We start from the raw sequence: 23,359 nt of genomic DNA on the forward strand, positions 1-23,359 counted from the left end.
TGGCCAAACTGTTTTTTCCAGTAGTTGTTGTCTTGTCTTAAGGGCACCTTGTCTCAATACTGTAACAAAAATCTAAAACAAATGTGTCTTCCTTTTGGGAGTGGGCAAAAAGCCCTCTACCCCAATTTTATTTAAATGAGAATTTTATATTGCAAAAAATGTACCTCTCAACAAATTGCTTGGAATTGTACCATCAGTGTGAAAAAACCGCAAATCTCTAAATTAAAAAATTAAGGGTCACTATATGATTGGTGAAAACTCTCTTGTATCTTTCTGAAAGTTTTAAGATGTGACTCTTCAGTGAGAACAACGTATGCTGGAGACGCCTTTGCTATTATTAGTGAAGGTTGAGTTGAGATCTTCTTAAAGCAGGGCCTAAATATCTTAAGTATAAAGAGTGTAGTGTATCCTTCCACAATTTTACAGTGCTCACTCTTCAAGAATGCAGAATAGACTTTGAAGTAAATCTGTAAATTTGAATTATAAGCATTTTAAAACGACTCTTCTAAACATTTTTTGTGGTTCAGACTTCTTTGGTTTGATTACTCTAGCAAACAAGTCAACCTTTTTTAAAACTGACTGACTTGGACTTATACGATCTGCAAGATCACTAGGGAATAGAGTGAAACCACATATTTTAGGGAAAAGAATAGCAGTGAAATTGGAATTCATTTAAGTTTTGTTTGTCTTGTTCTTTTATACATATCCTTGGGCTCTTTCTTATTGTCTAAACTTGGAGACTAGTTCCAGTGCCACCATTAACTTATCCTTTTATGGTGTTAAAAGCATGAGGTTTTTTTCCTCACCTTAGCACAGTAGACAAAAATAGAAGGTGGGATTTCAGAAGTGCCTAAGTAATTTAGTAAAAACAACAACGAGTACTTGTGGCACCTTAGAGACTAACAAATTTATTTGGGCGTAAGCTTTCGTGGGCTAAAACCCACTTCAAGGCCTTCAGACCTGTTGTCCATTTCTGATAGGGGGAAAGAGGGATAGATCTAATTTCAAAAGCTGTTGCAGCCAAATATCAAGCTTAAGAAAATGTCAAATGGAGTTGACCAATTACTGAACACATTTCAGAGCATGATCTTTCACCAGTGCTTGCACTGACTTTGACGCAGGTTGCTCGTGTAGGCATGAAACAATAGCACATTCGTTTGTCTGGATCAAAAATGTGCATTTACCTTGTATAGATCTGTGCGAGATGTTTTGTGGCTGCTCTTATGATTTGCTGGATTGACAGAGTGAAGATAACATAGAATAATGACTAAAATTAATGCTAGTAGAACGTATTTGGATTTTTTGTGTGGTTTAATACTAAGTATGTGTCTCCACCTGCGCACATCTTGCCCTGGTCTACACTACAAACTTATGTTGGTATAACTATGTCATTCAAAATCCACACCCTTGAGCAACTCGGTTATATGGACCGAACTCCCAGTGTAGACAGCGCTATATTGACTGGAAGGCTTATCCCATTGACATAGCTACTGCCTCTCAGGGAGGTGGAGTACCTACGCTGATAGGAGAAGATCTCCTGCCAACTTAGGTAGCATCTTCGCTAAGCATTACAGTGGTGAAGCTACACTTCTGCCACACTATAAATGTAGACAAGTCCCTTGTCTCTTAGGCACAAACCTGATTTAGAGGACGCTTTTTTAAAAGGCATTATTTTTGAAGGAAAATGTTATCCAAACATCCATCATGCTTGGGTTGTGTTGCAATTTACAAATCAATGCAGGACTCTTCATTTTTAAACTTGTTTCCTACTACTGCTGTTTTCTCATTTTATATTAATTCCATTAGAGTAGAAATTAAATTCATTCAGTTAAATTTGTTTTAATTCCTACATTAAAAGCTACATTAAACTGGAATTAAGGTTGAGTACACATCTGTAAATTACAGATAAAACATTACAAGCATGTTGCAGTTATCTCAAAACCAAACATTACAAATCCAGGTAACACAGAGTTAAGGCAAATCTCAAGGAAATCCAAATATATTAAGGTATGGAAATGGAAGGCACCCAAACTCTGCTCTGTGCAGTAACAATATCCTTATAATTAACCTAGCTGTTTGTAGTCAGATTAGATTACATTGATTTTTCAAAGATACATTAGACTTTTTCATATCTTTTTTTTTCCCCTAAGTGTGCCACTACAGGATAGAGTTTGGGTGCTTAAGTGCATTTCCATATATTAACACTTTGAGGATAATCAGTACTATACCAGGCAGTGAACATGGGAATCTTTTAAAGAGCAGTTAACGGACCATGAACTCAGTGTATAAGGCCCAATGGGTACCAGGTATTTTTATTATAAATCCAAGGGCCAAATAAACAAGTCTGTCAAAAATAGCATACATGTATATACAGGTTTGCCTCCTTCCACTTGCACTGGCAAAATAGAGAGAAGACTTGAGTGGCAAGGTTGAGCTCATGCTGGTTAGCACTAAATGAATCACTTCAGATCTCAAAGTGAAGACCATATCCTGTTTGGCAACTAACACCATTTTCATTCTTTACAAATCGTGTGTGTGTGTGTGAGAATTTCTACAAATTTGACTGGATTTTCTTTGCCCTGAATTTGTTAGCTCCTATGCTCCAGCCCTCTTCTCTTTCCTTCTCCCTCCATCGTTTCCCCTGGGCTTCGCTCCACACCTTCCCCTCTTATCGTCTTCTTCCTTGCTCTGTCCCCATACCTCCCTTCCCTTCTAAGTTCCCTCTGCCATTCAAAAACAGACAAATAAACAAAACTCTAATGTGATGTTTGCTGCCATCACATGCACTCTTCTTGTGCATTATACCCCTTCCCAACTCTTGTCTATTTAGACTGTAAGCTCTTTTGGGCAGGATTGGTCTGTTAGTCTGTATTTGTACAGTGCCTGGCATAATGGGGCCCTGCTCTTGGTTGGTCCTTAGCCACTACTATAATAAAATGCTTGATTAATAATAACTACCTGTTATTAAGTTTGCCTGACACTTCCCATTCTGTGACCTTGTTTTCAGTTTGCTTATACTTTCCTACTTTTTTTTGGAAACTCTCAGCCAAAATTGTTCAGCAATTTCCTAGAATGACGCTAGGGAAAAACACATTGTTTTGTTCATGGTTTTTAAAAAGTATTGACTTTTTATTTGAAAAGTTCTAGGGCTTTAGAGCAAGTACTTGAAATTTGGAAGGTGGGTGGGTGGGTGGGTGGGGGTGGCGGTGGCCTGTGTGTCAAGGATGTGCCTTTTGCTATCCCTGTAAAAATCTGCCCAGTTTTGGCCTGTTATAAGCCTTTGAAAAAATATAATTCACACATACTCAGTAGAGATGTAGATTTGAGCAGCTAAATTCCCTGAAGATTCCATTTGCACTGGGCATGCTGAAGCCCAGAGTTGAGCAGGACTTTTCCTGGGCTGTTGAGGTTTGTGCTGTACAGTATCTGGGTGCCTGAACCAAGAGCAGGGAGTCTCTCTCCTATGCTGTCAATACACCCTTGCTGGGTCCCAAGTTTGGGAGAGAGGAATTTGCTTGATTCAAGTGTAGAGGGGAGAAGAGCTGGACCTAAAGCGGTAAAAGTAGATTGAGAGGAGGGTACCATAACTCATTCCCCTTGTGCATATGCATTATTATAATCTTTAGTTACATGATCACATACTCCCCCCTGCCCTCACAGGAATTGCTGGTTCATTCAGTGCACAAGATGGGCTCTGGGGATGAATCAGGGTTGTGTAGTGAAGGAGGTTGTTGCTTCACCTTCCAACTTCTGCAACAAATGTATAGCAAATGAGGCAGGGAATTGCAGGAAGAGTGAGGAGGATCTGATGGCTAAAACTATTGAATGATGCCTTGAATAATTGGATTCTGTCTCTGCCTGTGCCACAGAGTTCCTCTCTGATGCTGGACAAGTCACTTAAACCAAAATTTTCACAGGTGGTCACTAGTTGTGTGTTCCTTATTTTCTGGGTGCCTGACTTAAGACCTTGAACTCTGATTTGTAGAAGTACTAAGCTTTCACAACTGCAGTTGAAGTCAATGGCAGCTAATGCTTTGAACTAATAAAGTGCTTAGTCCTCTGAAAAATCAAGTCCTAGGTGTCTCAAACTGGGCACCTAAAATTAGTGGATAATTAATTGACTTTAATCTCTTTGTGCCTCAGTTCCTCATCCATAAAATGGGGATACTGATAGTCACTTGTTCTGGAGGGGTGTTGTGAGATTAATGTTTGTGAAGTACTCAGATGCAACAGTGATAAGCATCACAGAAAGGCCTATAAGGAAATAATAATTCTGTCTTCAGAGCAGGATTTGAATAATGTGCTGTAAATAAGACCTACAGGCACACATTGAACAGTGAGGAGAAAACAAAATATTGAATAGCTGATCTTTAAGTACTGTCCATACTGTGTACTGAATGAAGTATAGTATGTGATTAAAGACTATCATAATGTATATGGAAAAGGGGGCTTAATTAAGGTTGCACAGACAACCTTAATTCTGGAATTTACTAACTTTTGAGTGGTTGATTTGGCGCCTTAATGTTCTTTTAACATGGTGTATATGTTTGTGGGTGTGTGTACAAAGTGGCATAGTATTAAAATATTACCAAAGACTTAAGTTCTAGGCTACTCCACAGAAATGTTGGCATGCTGTGAAGTGGGGGAAGGAGGGGAAATAAGTTCATCCTCTCATTTCCTCCGTGTAATAGACTGAACAGGAAATTGCTGTTACTGTTTCCTGAGTTAAGATTGTCTGAGTAACATCAGTCTATGGAAGGGATCTGATAAAGTTTGAAATAAGTGCTATTTCTGATCAGAAGATCTCTGGAAGGTGTCATGTAGCCTGATCAAATTCTTCATTAAGCAGAAGAAATTTGCTCTAGATTGTACCATTTTGCAAATACTTTTACAAATAGACAGACTATTATTACCTTTTTGACCAAGGATGCAATAAAATTGATGGAAATAATTCCAACCTTTCTGGGTAACTAAACTGAAATTCCAGGTGTATTAGTGGCACAAATTTTGTATTGGCAAAAGGTACCAGAATGTCAGCCCTGCAGAGAGCAGTGCTCTTTGACTCCACAAAACAGATGAAGCAGGTTAGTGGCAGTAGTAGCGTCCTCACCTTCCCCAAGCAGTGTACCTCAACCTTGCTATGTAGTGATCTACCGCTAAATGGGAAGATAATTTATTCCCCATGTTCATTCAATTTTTAGTGTCTCCTGAGACTGCCAAAGCAAGCAAATTTTAGTTGACTTTTAATGATGCTGATTATAAATGCATATATTCTGGGCTGAGCATAGGAGAAGCAGAAACACATTACCTACTGCCTGAGTTTAACCAGCTTTTCAGACTGATTGGAAGGGGAAGCAGGGTCAACCCAGGCAGCAAGGAAAGATGGGAGAGGATGCAGTCTGAGACCAGCACCTGTGTAGCTGGCTGTGTGCATGCTTTCTTTCCATTGTATGGATTTGGCTGCTAGTAACCAGTGTGGCAAAAGCCAGGATACCCAGTATGGCTTTAGAGCTAGTTGTTCTGCTATCAACTGGATCTTTACTTCGAAACCGTTTTTTAAGGAGATGTCTGAATTTAATAAATGTGCAGCACTTTTTATAGACTTACATGAGGCCTTGCATTGAGTAAGTTTGTGGGATCTGATGAAATAACTCAGTGCCCCTGCCATGATAGTGTCATCAATAGAAGAGCTCTATAATGGAATGGAAAACTGTGTTTGAGTTAATGATAAATACATGGAATGGTTTCCTGTTTTCTTGGGAATTTGTCAAGAGTGCGTCCCATCACCGTTGTGCAATGTCGGCATGGACTGGTGGATGGATAAGCTTGAAGAAGCAGCTGTTAGTGATTTTGCTTTTGAGATCTCAAGTACATCAAAGGTACTGTCTTGCTGGCTCAGTTTGGTGAATCACTGCAGCTGATTGCTTCTTGCCCAACTAGATCGTCTGAGTGCATTAGTCAGTTTGTTAATCCAGATGAAATTAAGTTGCTGGCTCTTACCATTAAGTAGCCTCCAACTTCACATTACAAACAGCTCAGTATGAACCTATCCAGATCCAATATAGAGCAGATGGCAACTGTCAAACGTTTGGGAAGATTCATAGATAGTGCTGGAGGATGCTCGAAAGATGTGTACATTCATATCGAGGCAGCAACTGTTGCCATATCCCAGGCCCTTCAGCGGGTGGAGACATTGTGACATCAGGCTTATCATGGAGCTGTGGGTCTGAAGTACCTGAGTTATACTAACTCTGTTTCAGAGTAGCAGCCGTGTTAGTCTGTATCCGCAAAAAGAAAAGGAGTACTTGTGGTGCCACAAGTACTCCTTTTCTTTTTACTTACTCTGTTGTATAGTAGTGAAACATGGATGCTGAGGAAGTCTGAAAAGCAGTAGATTGACGTTTTTGATTCTCATGGTCGTTGTGAGCTGCATCATAGTGAGTGGCAAGACAAGATCAGCAATGACTATATTCCAACCTGAACCCAGCAACTGTCTGTATCAGCACTGGTATGGTTTTGTTGGCCTTCTTAGTATGGGCTTGTTGTTGTTAGGATGGAAGACCAGTGAATTAGGAAGTTACCAAGGAATGCTGCTACACAGTTGGTGATCAGATGGCTGCCAAAAGCTAAGATCACCAATTGCACATGCAGACTGAACATTCAGCCAGACTGTCTTAATGACCTACCTAGAGATTGATTGCATTGGTACTCGATTTGCAAGGGGCTATGACCCTTTGAGTCTTGATGGTTATGAGCTAGTGCAGGAGGAGAGAATGTAAGACAGCATGTGGGTGAGGTAGGACATAGGCCTTGTCTACACTACGGAGTTTTGTCAACAAAAGTTATGCTGACCTACAGCCACTGCTTCAATTAAACCGCTGTTGCATGCCCACGCTATGCTCCTTGTGTTGGCAGAGCGCATCCACACAGAGAGCAGTGCACTGTGGGTAGCAATTCCACTGTGCAACTGGCCGCAGGGAGCTTTGGGAAGGGTTTGCAATGCCTCATGGGGCAGGTACAGCACCAAATCATGCAGGTTTCTCAATCCCATCGTTCCCTGGGTATCCTACTAGATTGCCAGCCGCTTTTCAACTGAAGTGTAGGGAGGGGGAGAGAGTGTGTGATAGGGAGTGTGTGTGGGGCGGGGGAGAGACAGACTGTGTTGGGGAGTGTGTGGGAGGGAGTGTGTATGTGAAAGAGACAGTGTGTGTGCTGGGGGAGAATGAGTGTGTCGGAATGTTGTCTCTTTAAATTCAGACAGCAGTCGGAAGTAACCAGTCCCGAGGCAGGGGACACTCCCTGACATCAGCCCCGCCTTCCTCCCCAGCTCTGCACAGCACAGCAGTCTCGCACACGCACACACATCCTATGGATCTCGTCAAGGTGGTTTTATTTTGTTGATAAACATGAGAGTTTTGCCGCCAAAAGTAACATTGTAGTCTGTACGTCGACACTGTACACTGTGTAGTGTAGACAAGGCCATACTTTTGCAATATTTCTTAAATGTATGCTTGTCCTGCAAAGTGATACACTTGAGACGTGTGTGAACGTAGAATAATTTAAAGTTAGACTGGACAAAGCACTAGACTAGAGGGACTCTGTTATTCACTGGTTGAATTACTTACGCTAGTTGGTCTCATCTCTAATTTCTGATTTGGGCTTGAAAAAAAAACAATTTGAAACATGTTACTTTTGCACTGCCTAATAAAACTAGAACTTTATACTAATAGGGCTTATAGTTGATCAGAGAGTCACAACTATTGATCGGCTTTTCAATGCTTTCCTTTGGAAACAGGACCAGATATTCTTTCAGATTTTGTGTTTTTAAGATGCTGTATCGTTAGCAGCAATTAAATGCTGTGCAGAAGAGTTGAAAATGGGTAAAATAAAAACAGCTTTAGACATACTTTAAATGGCTTAAGTTTTGAAAGTACTGTGTTTTGGATTAACATGCCAAATGTAGTTAAACTCTATATTATGCTTATTGCTATGATTTATTGTATGAATTCTTCTCCAGAATTCCTTCTGAGATAGATACATTCTCTTGGACTGTAGCCTCACATGAGGCTGTTTCAGATATGAGACTACTTTTTGTGACTTGGAAAGCAGTAGTCTAAAATTGCTTGAATTGGATACCAGCCTTATATAGACAACCTCTAAGTCATTTTACTTTTTTATTTTCAATCTTACTGTTTTCCAGGGCAGTTCTATTTTCTTTCTTATCGGACGATGTTTTTCTGTAGACTTCCTCATAAAAATCAGAGTTGATGAAAATCTGATGGAATGTTTTTACATCAGAAAATGCAGATTTGTTGAAAAAGAAACATTTTATGGAAATGGGTTTTTGATTAAATTTCATTTTTAAAAAGGAACTGAGCCTTCTAATAAGAATATTTCAACCTTTGATTTTCCATTTTGAAATGACTTTTTGTTTCAATTTTATGTGATACAACACAATATAGAAAAGTCAAAATCAGGACATAACATTTTGATAATCCCCAAACTAAGTTTTTCTGGAATTCTTTTTCACTGGAAACTTCAGCATTTTTGTTTTGGTTCCTTTTTTTCAAGTGGGGGGGGGAATTAAATTGCAGGTTCTGATTTCCATCCAGCTCTAATAAAAAGCTTGTGTACAGTTTTATTTAATGTCTCTAATGCTTCATATGGGAAATTCTATTTAGGCATAATTATTTTATATCATGTATCTTCTGTCTCTAAATATTAAGGACAATTGGGTAACAGTCCATTTTATGTCCCTTGGTTGTTCTGTAGTGTTTCTCATTATGCAGTCCACCACCAATAAAAAGATGATGGGAGACATAACACATTTGGTCTGAGGCCAGTATTAACTTTAAATGGCTTAGTCAATTCACTGTTATGTGTTCCTAAGCATTTCACATTTTTTTTATAGAAGCTCAGAATGATGATCACAAATTTCTGAGCAATTCCACAGTGGTGTAGCAACTTCAATAAAATTGTTCTATCTGTTGTATCAAAGGCTTTCATAGAAGGGTCATACAGTGGACTTTCATGTAGAAGTTTGAAGATGACCTCAACTTGGTATGACATACCCACAGAGACATGCAAGCCAAAACAAACCTCATACTTATAATATTGCAGACCTGAAGTTCAATATGAGAACTTAGAGATTTTCATTCATTGTGGGAAAACCGGGAGAAGTGGTGCATGAAGTGGGCCTGTTGCTGAGAGTGCAATGATTAATTCCCTGGACAGTGTCTGAAAGCTGCTTTTGATGTGACTAGAGGCTGCAAACTTTTAAAAAATGGAACATCATTTGTTGATACCTTGGTACTATTCCATAGAGGCCACTAAAAACATGGATTGCTTAGTAGAGTGGCTTCTATGCTGAAGGAATAACAATGGACTAGTCCCTTTGATGAGCAATTTACATTGCTTCCTGTGAGCTAGTTTAGTGTAATAGGTAGACTAGACATTTTCCAGTATCTTAATTCTATCGCTGTCTTATTCTAAACTGTATTGGACTTAAATCTGATTTGGGGGCTGCTAAAGTCAATGTAAGTGGCCAGTACCGTTTTTTTTTGTTTTGTTTTTGAATGCCTTTGATGAATGCCAGGACAAGACAATTATGGTTGCACCCAGTAAAGCTATCTCAAGGGTTCTTAGCTAGTCTACTTCCCTTCCTAACAACACACACGGGGTTTTATACCCAGTTTGGATATGGCTGTGCAGAGGCTAATAACTTGACATGTTTAGGACTACTGTACAGACAAATCCATGCAGAAGAAAAGAGGCTAGACAGAAGCATAGTGAGATTAACCAAGTGGTAATGGAAAAATTAGTTGAATGTTAACTTTACCAACAGGTGCCAGTATGGATAATTTTCCTTGCAGTATTTTTTTTTTTGAGCCCTAATTATTATGTAAAACAATTTCACCCTATCACTCTAGTATACTGTTTTAGTGTTGGCAACAGGCAGGGGTGAAAGTAAAGTTGAACTCCTACCGGTACAGGTGCCAGCTCTTCCCCTGCTTCCCCGCCACCCAGGAAAGGTCAGGGCTCAAGCGGAAAGGGCGGGGCTGGGGGTCAGCATCCTCCAGCCAGCCCATCCGCATTGCCTGGCCCATGCTGCCTGGGGCTCCGGCGGTGATTTAAAGGAACTGAGGCACCGGCCACTGCTGTGGTAGCGCAGCCCCGGGGCAGTTGCTCCTTTTGCCCGCCCCCCCCCCCCGGTTGGAGGCCCGGGGTGGAGGAGGGGGCAAAAGGGGCAATGACGTTAAAGCGCTGTCACGGCAGCGCTTTAAGTAGGGTCAGCACTTTAAAGTCAGTTGGGTCCAGTCCGGTACTAGCAGCCACTTTTTACCAGTATGCCGTTCCGGCCTGTACCACCTTACTTTCACCCCTGGCAACAGGAAATATCTTGTGAATTTTCCCTTGTAATCTAAAGCGTTCCTTCCCACTTTGGCTAGCTCTACAGTAACCAGTTGGTATATTGCTATTTAAACTCCACTTACTGTGCTTCCAGCTCTTTATTCATACCAGGATTATTTTCCTTTCAAGTTCCCCTAATTAGTTTACAGTGAAAGCTGCATGGGCTAAAGCAAACTGTAACAAATTAGCTTGGCAGTTATAGTTTAAAGGAGCACTTAGTTTCATCTCAGAATTTAGGTTTTTCAGAGAAAGCAGGATGGGTTAGGATGGGAGAGATGCAAAATCTAATATGAAGGAAAAGACTTTTGTGAACTGAACTGAAAATCTGTTTAAGAACGGTTCCTTGCAATATTGTGATTCTAAGTTCAATTGCATTGTGTTGGTGCATGAGAACCAAAAGACTAAATATATCCATCTAGTTTCATTTCTTTTCTTTCATTTTGAGCATAAAGTAAATGAACAGCATAAATGGGAGAAACTAACTTCAATTTTTGCATTTTTGTAATAGGGGTGTTAACACAAATCAGCATCAATGTATATTGATTCTGTTCATTATTTCCTGAAGAAATCTATACTAACCTTTCAAGTTTTGGTCCACTTAGTTGATCTCATGTGATGATGAGATCTCCCTACTAATGATAATAAATATTTTCTAACACCTAGTTTTACTGAGCTGTGAGTACCCTGTGTAGAAAACACTTCCTTGCTTTTCTAGAGAGAAAAGTGTTTTCAGATTCTGCTTGTGTACCAGTCCAGCCTTTAATTATGTTAATTTGTAGAATAGTTTCTCAAATCTTTCAAGTTCTAGAAGAGAATATGCTTCATAATTATAACCTTTTATTATCCTGACTTTAAAGAATTCCTTCATTTAACTGTAATAATATTGTTAAATGGTACCATGATGTTAGTAGCTTTTTTGTAATGCTTTCATTACTTTGATGTGATAAGCAGCAGTGTTATGTAGATCACTGAAAAATATTTGGTTTACAGTAGTTTTGATTTTATGGAATAGACCTGATAGCTGAGAACCATACTTGTGTCTAAACTACTTGAAAAATATAATTGGGTTTTATAAAGTAGGAGAATTATGTAATGCTACATGTTTTGGCTAATATACAGTTTTAAATAAGGCTGATGACAAAGGTAGAAAGATAAGGCACCAGGTGTTTTTTATGACATAGAGCATCAGCAGGCAACCAGTCACCGCACTGCAACTTATGTTTTAAATCAAGCAGTTTATCTGAGATGTCTCCCTTATGCTGAGTTGTGCAAAACTGTTTCCAGGGGAATGCTACACCTCACTGCTTGCAAAGCTTCTTTGCCTTGTGCTTTCTTTTAGTGACACGTGTGCAGATTTGTGAAACCTCCATTGTTAAAGGAGAGGATATATGTTCCTCTCTCTTTTTGAGGGACTATTATTCTTAGTTATTTGCCACATGCTAGTGGTTACTAATTGTGGGTGATAGTGAAGTGAGCTTTGACAACGTTAACAGCAAATATGCAGCAGGGAGCTGCATTCCTTTCTCTGGGATTTCAAGTTTTGAATTGGTCATGGCAGAAAAAATAGTTCATCCTAAATTCAGGACTTGGCAGGAACTGGCAGTTTCGGGTGCAGGGCACATTGAGAATGAAAAATACAGTCAACAGTTATTCAGGGCTAAGCACAAGTATCTGTATGATAATGTGGACTTACGTATATTTTGAAAAGTGCAGAACTGTGTAACTCCATATTAAGATGTGTCTTTTCAAAATGCTTGAATAAAACATTCTTGAAACTTTTAACATTGAATTTGATTTAGTGTTCAACACTGTCTTTAGGGTGTTGGTAATATTTGCCACAGTATTTCTACATATATTATTCCTTGCTCTCTTTTTAATAATTAAAAATGTCTCCAAGTGGCAAATGTGACTGTACTTATCAAACTTGCATGAACAGTTCAATAAAAAAATGGTATTGTGGAAAACATTTCCTGTTTCTGTATTTAAAAGTCCTTAATATCCCCTTTCTTCATCCACAAAGCCTGACTAGGCAGGCTTTGAATAGGAGTTAACTGCAGGGCTCAGATACCTGCTGCCCTCTCTCAACACAGAACATCGGTGGAGTTGCTTTGTGGATGCTGTGTTGTCAAAGCTGCCAGACCCAGAATCTAGGTCCAAGAAGCTGGTGTTAGTGCCTCTTCTGTTGCAGAAAGAAAGTCTTAGTTTTAAGTTGAGCTAGTGTGTATTGTAAAGATGCAGGCTGTGGAATGGAACAGGGATTTCTGTATAGCCAGTATAAGGGGCACTGTGTGAAAATAATCACTGAAAATGGGCAAGCCTTCTTATTGGGCACAGCACTGCAGTTTTTATCAAGGAAAAATTAGCTCTGCCCACCTGATTCATGTTTAAGGGGGCCTCAAGCAAACAAAGTCTTTATTTACCAATTTATGAACAGTGGTGCTTCAGGGCCATTTAGCCCCAAAGTAACTAAAAATAAAAGCCTGGGTTACACTACAACGTTAGGTCAAAGTAAGTTGCCTTGCGTTGACCTGGCTGTGCATGTATCTACACTCTTTCAAGGCCTCCCTCAGCGGCATAGCTCCACATTGAGCTCTTCTAATAGCCCTTGTGTCTGATTGTTGGAAGTCAGCCAATAGCCACTCCGCATTGACACTTGAGGAAACTTTCCCTCTTTTCCTCACAAGTATTATGCAAGACACAACAGGCAGCTGTAACTATTGAGATCTTCTGTCAGAGATGGCAGACAGCAAGAAGTGCTGTGTGGGATTTTTTTAAAAGGTGCAAAAATTATGGGACATTATGGGTGGCATTATGGGATGGAGGAAGTTGCATGATGGAAACTTGACCCCTTGCTCCCAGTCTCCCTTGCCTGACTCATTTTGCCCTACCATGCTTTGCTAAAATTTCCCCAAAGACAGTGTTCCTGATGATGGTGAGTTGCACACTGGGTTATGTATCCATGGTGCATTGCACTGTGCATCAGCGTAAGCACTCCTGGTGAGTACTTGCAATGCTTGTGCAAGGAGCCAGGTATGTACCTGCAGAAGTGATATAGTAACTATGGTAGCTTTATGCCAATGTAACTTGCATTGACCAAAGTTTGTAGTGTAGATGTGGTCAAAGTGTGATGGGGTCTAGTTTGTAGACCTTCCAACACAGAGTTGCAGAGCATCTAAAATGCAACCAAAACGTCAACTCTTGGCCAGCTTGGGCTGGGACCCCTTCAGAGTTAATAGACTTCATACTCTGGGGATAGGGGAAAATGCAAAAAACGTTGATTCAGAAGGTGCGCCATATGTATGCCATATGTCACTCTGCTTGAACAAAAGTATATTTTTTATGTTCTGAGGACTTAAGGGTAGAATAATAAAGAGAGATCAGGATCTTGAAGGGTGCAGGTATGGAATTAAATTACATACTTTTTTATGCTTAACTTTTAGTGTCTTCTTATGATTAGTAAAGGGACATCTAAAGGATTATATAGTTCCATACATTGTATACGGTTAGTACAAGTATTAAAAACAATGAGACCCTTTTTTATAAGGCATATACAAAGGTGTATGGAATGTGAATATAAGGCAAGTAAGTATTAATCCTGAGCCAGAACACACATTTGTACTCTGTTAAGCAAGGCTTAATAGACACATTTTAGTTTAATTTAAGAGAATTTATAAACTAGTTTAATCTTTTGTCTGTTTGGCTTTTCCCCCCTCCTATTTATCTTTCCCACCTATCTAAAGCTATCCTGCATAATTCAGAAGCAACATGCACAGGAGGGAAGTGGGTGTGGGAGAGGCATGTGAAGAGAGCCTGGAAGGAAAGGAGATGGAAATGCTACATGCAATATCAAATTCAAATTTAGTTGAATGTCAGCTGTGTGCTTAGCATTGTTCAAAACACAGAGGTGGCGTGGTCCATGCATTAAGGAGCTTATGCTCCAAATTCTGGATGTCAAACATATATGTGGAGCAGGCCAAATTCCATTTTGCATTATGGTTTGTGGACAAGGTATATATTTAGGATTGCATACACCTCTCAATCCATAATGGATGTCAATGGGATGCTTCCACAAAGATCAACGGTGGAATATGAAATGTATGTAATATCTAGATTAGCCTATTTATTTGGTTACTGCCTTACTGTCATATCAAGCAGCACTCACTGGGAAAATTATGCTCATCTTTAGGAACACTTTTATTTGCCAATTGTTCCTCTTCCTTCCCTATCTTTCTTTTTTCTACTTCTAGTCTTCTACCTTCCACTCCCCATTGTTTTTGTTCTCCCTTACTTGCAGAAGCTCCAAATCCCTGTTCTATGAAAACCCTCATCCTTATTCCATCCGCTCAAATGACCAGTACTTAAGTAGCTAATACTGCCATTTAAAATGTCAACATCCGGTTTTAGAGGTACCACATCAGTGAAACTAATAGGGAATGGGAGAATTCTTGGAGCCATTGTGTCAGTGGGTCTGCAGACTCAGGAAGATAGCATTGCATCAATTTGAGAGGTGAGGGCTGCAACCTTGAGATCTAGAAACTTTTAAAACTTTATATATAGCTTAGATGCTACAGAATCTGAATAGGTAATGTGTGAGCCAAAAAAATACAGAATTTTGTCCAGGATATTTTACACATCTTGTCTCAATGGACAAACTGTACAATTAACACAAAACACAGAAAATTGATTTACTACATAGTAGTGTGGTTATTCACACACACCCTGCCCCAATCCTAGATATTAAATAAAACAGTTGGTACAGTGGTTTATTACTGATAGACATCAGAATAACTTTGTTTTGAGGAAGCATTTTTAATAGGAGATTACAGCACATAATATCTCAAACAAATAGAAGCATGAAGGAAGGAAGCGGGGTTCTGGAACAATTTTTATAGTGGGGGTGCAGTTGAACCGAACTGTAAACCCTGTATATGATGGAAACCACTTCAAGCAAGAGCGTGTGGCAGCACCCACAGCACTGCTAGTTCAAGGTTCCAGCACCTGGAATATGAGTGCAGATATGTCGAAAGGAGAATTGTTCAGCTTTTTACAAACTGTATAAATGATAGCAACATACAGTACATTATCTTATCCATCGATAGTAATCTGATATCTTTCATCAGCAGTGATCAGTAGCAGGTGCTTTGAAGGAAGGCAAAAACCAGTTACTTAACCCCCACTTCCTAAATCTTCCTCCTTTCTTTTTTCTTTTTCTTATACCTTTCAACCCTTCTGAAGGAGCATAGGTTTTGAGAACCCTCACAAGACCAATATTGAATGAAAGTGCTATGTTTAATTATAAGTTCTGATTCAGTGTAAACATGAAACATACACATGTACTATTTTGTTTTGTTGCAAATTCAAAAATGAATATTCCTACTAGATACTTTGTAGAGACATTTAAGTTTTGATTTCCCAGCTGTCTGCCTCTAAGTTAGCCCATCTATTAAATCCTACATTAATAAAATATTATAGTCTAGTACAGAGGAACACAAATATTAATTATTAATATTTTCATGCACTTAAACTCTTTAAGTAGGAAATCTATTTTGAACACATAGCCTTTTAGTGCAAGCCTTGTGGGGGTTCAGAGATTTACTTAAAGAACAAACCTCTTTATACAAAAAGGCAGAAAAATCTACCTATACTTGTAATTCCAGGGTACATATCTGCTAACTGTAATGATTATACTGGACAAATTTCAGTGATGCATTAAAAAAAGAATTGCTTTTTCTGGAGAACAGGAATTCCCAAAACTTTGATGCGGGGGTCAATATTTGTAACTTTTAAAATGTCAGAACTACATAATTTTTTGTATCAAAACCACGCATGTACATTCACATAACAATAGTTAAAAGAGAGGCAATCAGAGCAATCTCTTCTGCCACCACTTAATTGCAGTATGTGTGGTGTGTTTGGCATCCCCACTCAACATCATGTGTTTCTTCACTCTTCTGGCTCCCAGTAGCTTCTTACAAACTTTTTAAAAATTCAGGAGGTGCTTTGAAAAACTTCCTCATGGAATTTGAACCCACAGTGCTGAACTTCACTTTATAGCAGAATAAACAGTACTTAATCCTGCATTGGTACCTACCAGGACACCCTTCCATAGGACCTCATAAGGAGGGAGAACCCGTCAGGGCTCATGTCATCCCAACAAAGAGGGGAAAACTTTGGGCCTGAGTGTGCGTAAGTGTCCCAACCTCAGAGCCACTGCTTACCCATGTGCTCTGCTACACTGGCTGCCTCTGCTACTTCTTGGGGTGACTTCCAGTCACTCCCCATTGGGGATTCTTACTGGTCACCCTGATGTTCCTGGGAATCTGTAACCTGGAAGTGGGGGCAGGGGAAAGGGTTTATAAATCCTCCCCTTTGGTGCATGACAGCTTCACCCTTCAAGCCAAACAATCAGTCACAAAACTCTTCCACGTCACAAGTAGGCTGAGCGCCCATCACGAGGATGGTGGGGTGTGTGTGTGTGTGTGTGTGTGTGCGTGAATCCTTAAAGGGGCCAAGGCTTTTCTTTCCCCTACTGGCCAGACAAAGCCTCCCTACCGCTGAGGCCTGGGGGGAAGAACAGGGAGTGGAGGCAATTTTAGACTGTAAAGTGAGAACAAAGTAAAGAACTAGCAATGTATAAATAAAAATCTTATTTAAATGTCTTGAAATAGCTGTAAAATCACTTAAATTAAAAAAAATCAGTCCATCCTTGTTTCATGGAAGCAATGCAGAGCATGACTGGCATGTATTTAACACCCATAGTTGCTTAATTCTTTTTCAAAAGTAGAAACTGAGATTTGTGTACGATTGTTTTTGCTCCTGATGAGCATACCTCATTCTTTTTCTCTTCAGTTTTTTGAAGTCTTAATAACCACCAGACAAGTCATTTTTCAAAATCATCAGATAGTATTCTGGTGTCTCTCACAAAATACCCAAAAGAGAAGTTACCCTTGTACAGTGTCCTTAAAACTTAGAGGTACGTTGTATTGACTAATCTCGCTGTGGACTTGACTGTTGTATTTATTGGTCTCACACTATCATTTACACTGTGCTAAAACAATACTTCTACACACCTGTACTATGGAGTATACATGAGTGTATATTTACCTGGTTTACAATTTTTTAATTGGCATTTACTTCAACTATTTAACCATGTTTATACATTCTTATTATGAATCTCAGGTCCTTGATAATTATTGGTTCTTTGTACCAGTTCCCGATATTAAATTAATTGATTCTTATATACATTGTATTTTCATTAATTAAGTGTGGTTGTAATAATTGCTTTCTCCCCCCCACCTTTCTCCTTAGGTTCATTTTCCAGATACAGAAAGGGCAGAATGGCTAAATAAGGTAGGATGTTCTTCCAGATAGCTGTGGGATTCGAGGATAAAATATCTATTATCTTTTTATATTTGATGTCTTGGCAGTTGATCAGAGTACAGATCTTTACCCCTCACACTAAATACAGTTTGGGTAAACAAAGGGCCAATCTTTCTTCAGTTGATAATTGTGACGCCATTGTAATGGTACTAAATCATGATCAGCCATTCTTGAACAGAGTGATCCATTTCAATCTGCATTAAAATAATTTCAGTCACACTTATTGACAGTCAACTGCAGATTCTAAGCATAAATTTACCTTGGTCTTGGCTCGTGTCCTAATGTACCATATACAAATAAACCGGTTTTGTATTTGTTTTATAAATGAACAGAACTTTGAAGTTCCATGTGTATAAAATAAAATAAAACACAGAACAATGCACCTTCAGTAGGTGTAGGGTCTTTCATTCAAACTGTATCCCAGAGCAATATTTTAGTAATAGTAAATATTAGAATAGAGAAATTAATATGTATAGTAATGGGCAAAAAAGTTCTCAAACAAGATATGAAAATAGATGGAGAATTAAGACGCTAGTCCAAGAAGGCTCTTCCATGTGGTAGGAAATGCAGAAGGGAGGGCTCTCTTGGCAAACGGCAGAGAGAAGAGTTGTACTGTATTTTAAAAAATCTTTTGCCTTGAAGACTTTCTCCACTGATGCGTGTTGAAACAATACAAATGTGTATGTTTTTAACTGTTCAGTATAATCTTTATTTCTTTCTCCTCAGACTGTAAAACACTTGTGGCCTTTTATTTGCCAGTTTATTGAGAAACTTTTCAGAGAAACAATAGAACCAGCTGTGAGAGGAGCAAACAACCACCTTAGTACCTTCAGTTTCACAAAGATTGATATAGGTCACCAGGTCAGTTTCTTTTAACTTATGAGTTTTTAAATGTGTCTCTCTCTTGCTTTTTTAACATGATACATTAAAGTTACACAAGTAAGGCCTTTTGGTGACATTTGATTGTAAATTCTTGGGGGCAGGGAATGTCTTTGAATGTGTTTGTGCAACACCCAGCACAATGAGGTCCTGTTAAGGGCCTCTAGGTGCTACTATAATATAATATAAATATTAAATAATAAAATGCAAATGTGTGAGACTTGGGAGGCAAATTTAATGCTGCCTTTTGATCTAGGATCACCGTTGTGGAAAGATTATCCCACTTGTGGGAGAATGGCAAAGACAGTAATCCTTAATCTTAAAGGATTCCGATATTAACATAATTAAATGTAAGCCTCTCACTAATACCTTTTTAAATTAACTCAGTAGGCTTAAATGATACTTTAGGTGGAGGAATCTTTTTTGCTTTGTTAATTAAAAAAAATCACTGCTGATCCCACTGGTAACAAATTTTGGGAAAAAAAGACTAGTGTGAGGCCTATGATTTCAGTGGGGAGCACTAGTACGTTGGTTGAGTATGTATAATGCTACTGTTGTGTTACAGTACTACACTACTGTGAGTTACGTTCTTGAAGAAGGAATTACCCTCACCCTTGTTTCCTTACACAGCAGAATCTTCATTCCAGTCTTGTATGGTGTGGCTATTAATGTCTCCTTGTGGTTGGTTAGGTGGCTGATTGCTAGTATAATGAAGCTATGGTGAAGCAAAAACAAAAAATAAAAAGATTGTAAAGCATATATGAGAACTTGTGTAGCAAGCTTTTTGAGCATTCAAAAATTGATGCTTACCATTTTCTTCCCCCTTATCTTGAACAAATATTACCCTTCCCCTTTTCATGAATCTGACAGTGTTTGAAAGTCAAATTCATGCCTCGAATTCCTCTATTGACTTCAATGAGTTTAAATGAGTGAATGAATTTGGTCTCAGCCTCCAGTGTAAGTCATAGGAGAAGCTCAGATATAGAGGTAACAATGTAGGGAAAATATTTGACAGCATACTTCCAGTCTAATTTAGAGAGAATGAAGTCTTGCTTATGTATTCATTGAACTTTAAGGATATGATCCTGATTCATATTGCCACTTTAACTCAAAGTTGCGGAACACACCAAAATTCCTCTCTCTGCTGGTCTGTCAGGAGCTTTTCAGAAGACTTCTGTTGCTTCTTTGATAGTTTTGGTTTGTTTGTATTTCTATTTCTTAGAACTTCAATGCTGATAATTAAAAGGATCAGATCCTGGCCACTGCTCTGGCCACTTTGCACTATGTCAGTGACACAAATGGTCTGTACAGCTTCCTTAACAGTCAGCTGGGTATTCCTCTGGTAAGGGTGAATCTCTGGCTTGCAGAGAAGGCATGGCATGGCCAGAGCATGCTGCCTTCTAGCAGTCCCCAGCTGTGGAGCCCTTAGGGATTGTTCCAGCCAAATGAAATTGAGCTGCTCTGAGACTGCTTTGAATTACAACAAAGGCTAGAATGACCTCCAGTAGCCTTTAGGGAAATACAAAGATGGCTTAGAGCAACCAATATGCTTATGCTCATCTGTGTCAAGTGGAGGTGTAGAGCAGTTGAGGATGTAGTATCACGGAGCACATCACTGGACACCGTCAGTACCAGGTCAAGTAATTGAGAACACCGGTCAGAGAAATAACCCACTTCCTTCTTTCCCTGACAAACCAAGGGACGCACCCCACCCATGTACTTATTCACTACACCAATATTGACTTGGAGTCTAAATACATTCTATGGGTGGCGTACCCGAGATCACTTATCCACTGTCGTTTTTAAAAAACTCCTGCTCCCCAATCTGAGTCTATGCCTGTTATGTACTATGTATATATCTTATTAACCTTGTAACCAACACTTGTAATCCCTCATAACCCAAGCCTGACCCCAGATGTACAGTACCTTCCTTCTTAACTTGTGTAAATTTGACTTTAAACATTAACTTGAATATACTTTTTGTGTGTGAAAACGTCCTACATTGTTCTTCCAAGCTATCATGAATGTGAAGAATGGTTTCCAATGGGGATTTCAAAGTGCTTGCTTCTCCTTTTCTCCCAGCCTGCCCACTGGGACTCAGGAGATCTGAGTTCAACTTCCAGTGCTGCTACAGTCTCCCTGGTGATGTCGATCAGACTCTCTGACTTCATTCCCCATCTGTAAAATGGGGATGATAATGCTTTCTTTCCTCCAACTTTTATCTGTCTTGTCTTTTTAGATTGTAAAGTTTGAGGCAGAGAATCTTACTGTGTGCTTGTACAACACAGTGAACCCTGATCTCACTTGGTATCTTAAGGTGCATTTCTAATATAAATAGTAAATAATAAAGTATAAGCTGAACAAGGTCAGCTCTTCGATTGAAGAGATCCAGGAAAGGAAAACCCCAGGAAGTGATGTTAATTAATAGGTGGGACTCTTCCATCTGTGTCAGTACTGAATCAGTGTCTGAGCATGGTGTTGTGAGTGGTGCAAGGTCAGGAGCAGAACCCTGTGATGTTGAATATGCTGTCTTTCATTTGGGACACAAAACTGAGGCTCTGATAAGGAATGGAATAAAGATAAGACTGATATTGTAATATCTAAGAATCCTGGAGGTTAACCCTTACATTCTGGCTAAATTCCAATTCAGACAACTAAGTTGTGCATATGTGCCCTCAGCCTTGGTCTAAACTAGGAGTTGAGGTCGAATTTAGCAGCGTTAAATCGATTTAACCCTGCACCCATCCACACGACGAAGCCCTTTTTTTTTGACTTAAAGGGCTCTTAAAATCGATTTCCTTACTCCACTCCCGACAAGGGGATTAGCGCTGAAATCGGCCTTGCTGGGTCAAATTTGGGGTACTGTGGACACAATTAGATGGCATTGGCCTCCGTGAGCTATCCCAGAGTGCTCCATTTTGACCGCTCTGGACAGCACTCTCAACTCAGATGCACTGGCCAGGGAGACAGGAAAAGGCCCGCGAACTTTTGAATTTCAATTTCCTGTTTGGCCAGCAAGGCAAGCTGCAGGTGACCATGCAGAGCTCATCAACAGAGGTGACCATGCAGAGCTCATCAGCAGAGGTGACCATGGTGGAGTCCCAGAATTGCAAAAGAGCTCCAGCATGGACCGAACAGGAGGTACGGGATCTGATCGCTGTATGGGGAGAGGAATCTGTGCTATCAGAATTCCGTTCCAGTTTTCGAAATGCCAAAACATTTGTCAAAATCTCCCAGGGCATGAAGGACAGAGGCCATAACAAGGACCTGAAGCAGTGCCGCGTGAAACTTAAGAAGCTGAGGCAAGCCTACCAGAAAACCAGAGAGGCGAACGGCCGCTCTGGGTCAGAGCCCAAAACAAGCCGCTTCTATGATGAGCTGCATGCCATTTTAGGGGGTTCAGCCACCACTACCCCAGCCGTGCTGTTTGACTCCTTCAATGGAGGTGGAGGCAACACGGAAGCAAGTTTTGGGGATGAGGAAGATGATGATGAGGTTGTAGATAGCTCACAGCAAGCAAGTGGAGAAACTGGTTTTCCCAACAGGCAGGAATTGTTTCTCGCCCTGGACCTGGAGCCAGTACCCCCCAAACCCACCCAAGCCTGCCTCCCGGACCTGCCAGGTGGAGAAGGGACCTCAGGTGAGTGTACCTTCTTAAAATACTATACGTGGTTTAAAAGCAAGCATGTTTAATGATTAATTTGCCCTGGCATTCGCGGCTCTCCTGGATGTACTCCCAAAGCCTTTGCTAAAGGTTTCTGGGGAGGGCAGCCTTATTCCTGATGCACTTGCATGAGAGGAAAGTGATCAGGAACAGCCAGCATGGATTCACCAAGGGAAGGTCATGCCTATCTAATCGCCTTTTATGATGAGATTACTGGTTCTGTGGATGAAGGGAAAGCAATGGATGTATTGTTTCTTGACTTTAGCAAAGCTTTTGACACGGTCTCCCACAGTATTCTTGTCAGCAAGTTAAGGAAGTATGGGCTGGATGAATGCACTATAAGGTGGGTAGAAAGCTGGCTAGATTGTCGGGCTCAACGGGTAGTGATCAATGGCTCCATGTCTAGTTGGCAGCCGGTATCAAGTGGAGTGCCCCAAGGGTCGGTCCTGGGGCCGGTTTTGTTCAATATCTTCATAAATGATCTGGAGGATGGTGTGGATTGCACTCTCAGCAAATTTGCGGATGATACTAAACTGGGAGGAGTGGTAGATACGCTGGAGGGGAGGGATAGGATACAGAAGGACCTAGACAAATTGGAGGATTGGGCCAAAAGAAATCTGATGAGGTTCAATAAGGACAAGTGCAGGGTCCTGCACTTAGGATGGAAGAATCCAATGCACCGCTACAGACTAGGGACCGAATGGCTAGGCAGCAGTTCTGCGGAAAAGGACCTAGGGGTGACAGTGGACGAGAAGCTGGATATGAGGCAGCAGTGTGCCCTTGTTGCCAAGAAGGCCAATGGCATTTTGGGATGTATAAGTAGGGGCATAGCGAGCAGATCGAGGGACGTGATCGTTCCCCTCTATTCGACATTGGTGAGGCCTCATCTGGAGTACTGTGTCCAGTTTTGGGCCCCACACTACAAGAAGGATGTGGATAAATTGGAGAGAGTCCAGCGAAGGGCAACAAATATGATTGGGGTCTAGAACACATGACTTATGAGGAGAGGCTGAGGGAACTGGGATT

General features: G+C 40.2%; 1 protein-coding gene across 2 annotated transcripts in view; it reads left to right on the forward strand.

The window, feature by feature from the left end:
• Positions 1-23,359, forward strand: part of ESYT2 (extended synaptotagmin 2) — a 130,310-nt gene that overhangs the window by 21,237 nt on the left and 85,714 nt on the right. For both annotated transcript variants that reach the window (XM_084618756.1, XM_084618757.1), the window contains exons 2-3: positions 17,719-17,760; positions 18,517-18,651. In XM_084618756.1, the coding sequence (XP_084474882.1) occupies positions 17,719-17,760; positions 18,517-18,651 (177 nt within the window). The remainder of the gene's footprint in view (positions 1-17,718; positions 17,761-18,516; positions 18,652-23,359) is intronic.

This window comes from Lepidochelys olivacea (assembly GCF_965140295.1).
Source record: "Lepidochelys olivacea isolate rLepOli2 genome assembly, chromosome: 2".
In the NCBI taxonomy this organism is placed as follows: domain Eukaryota; kingdom Metazoa; phylum Chordata; order Testudines; family Cheloniidae; genus Lepidochelys; species Lepidochelys olivacea.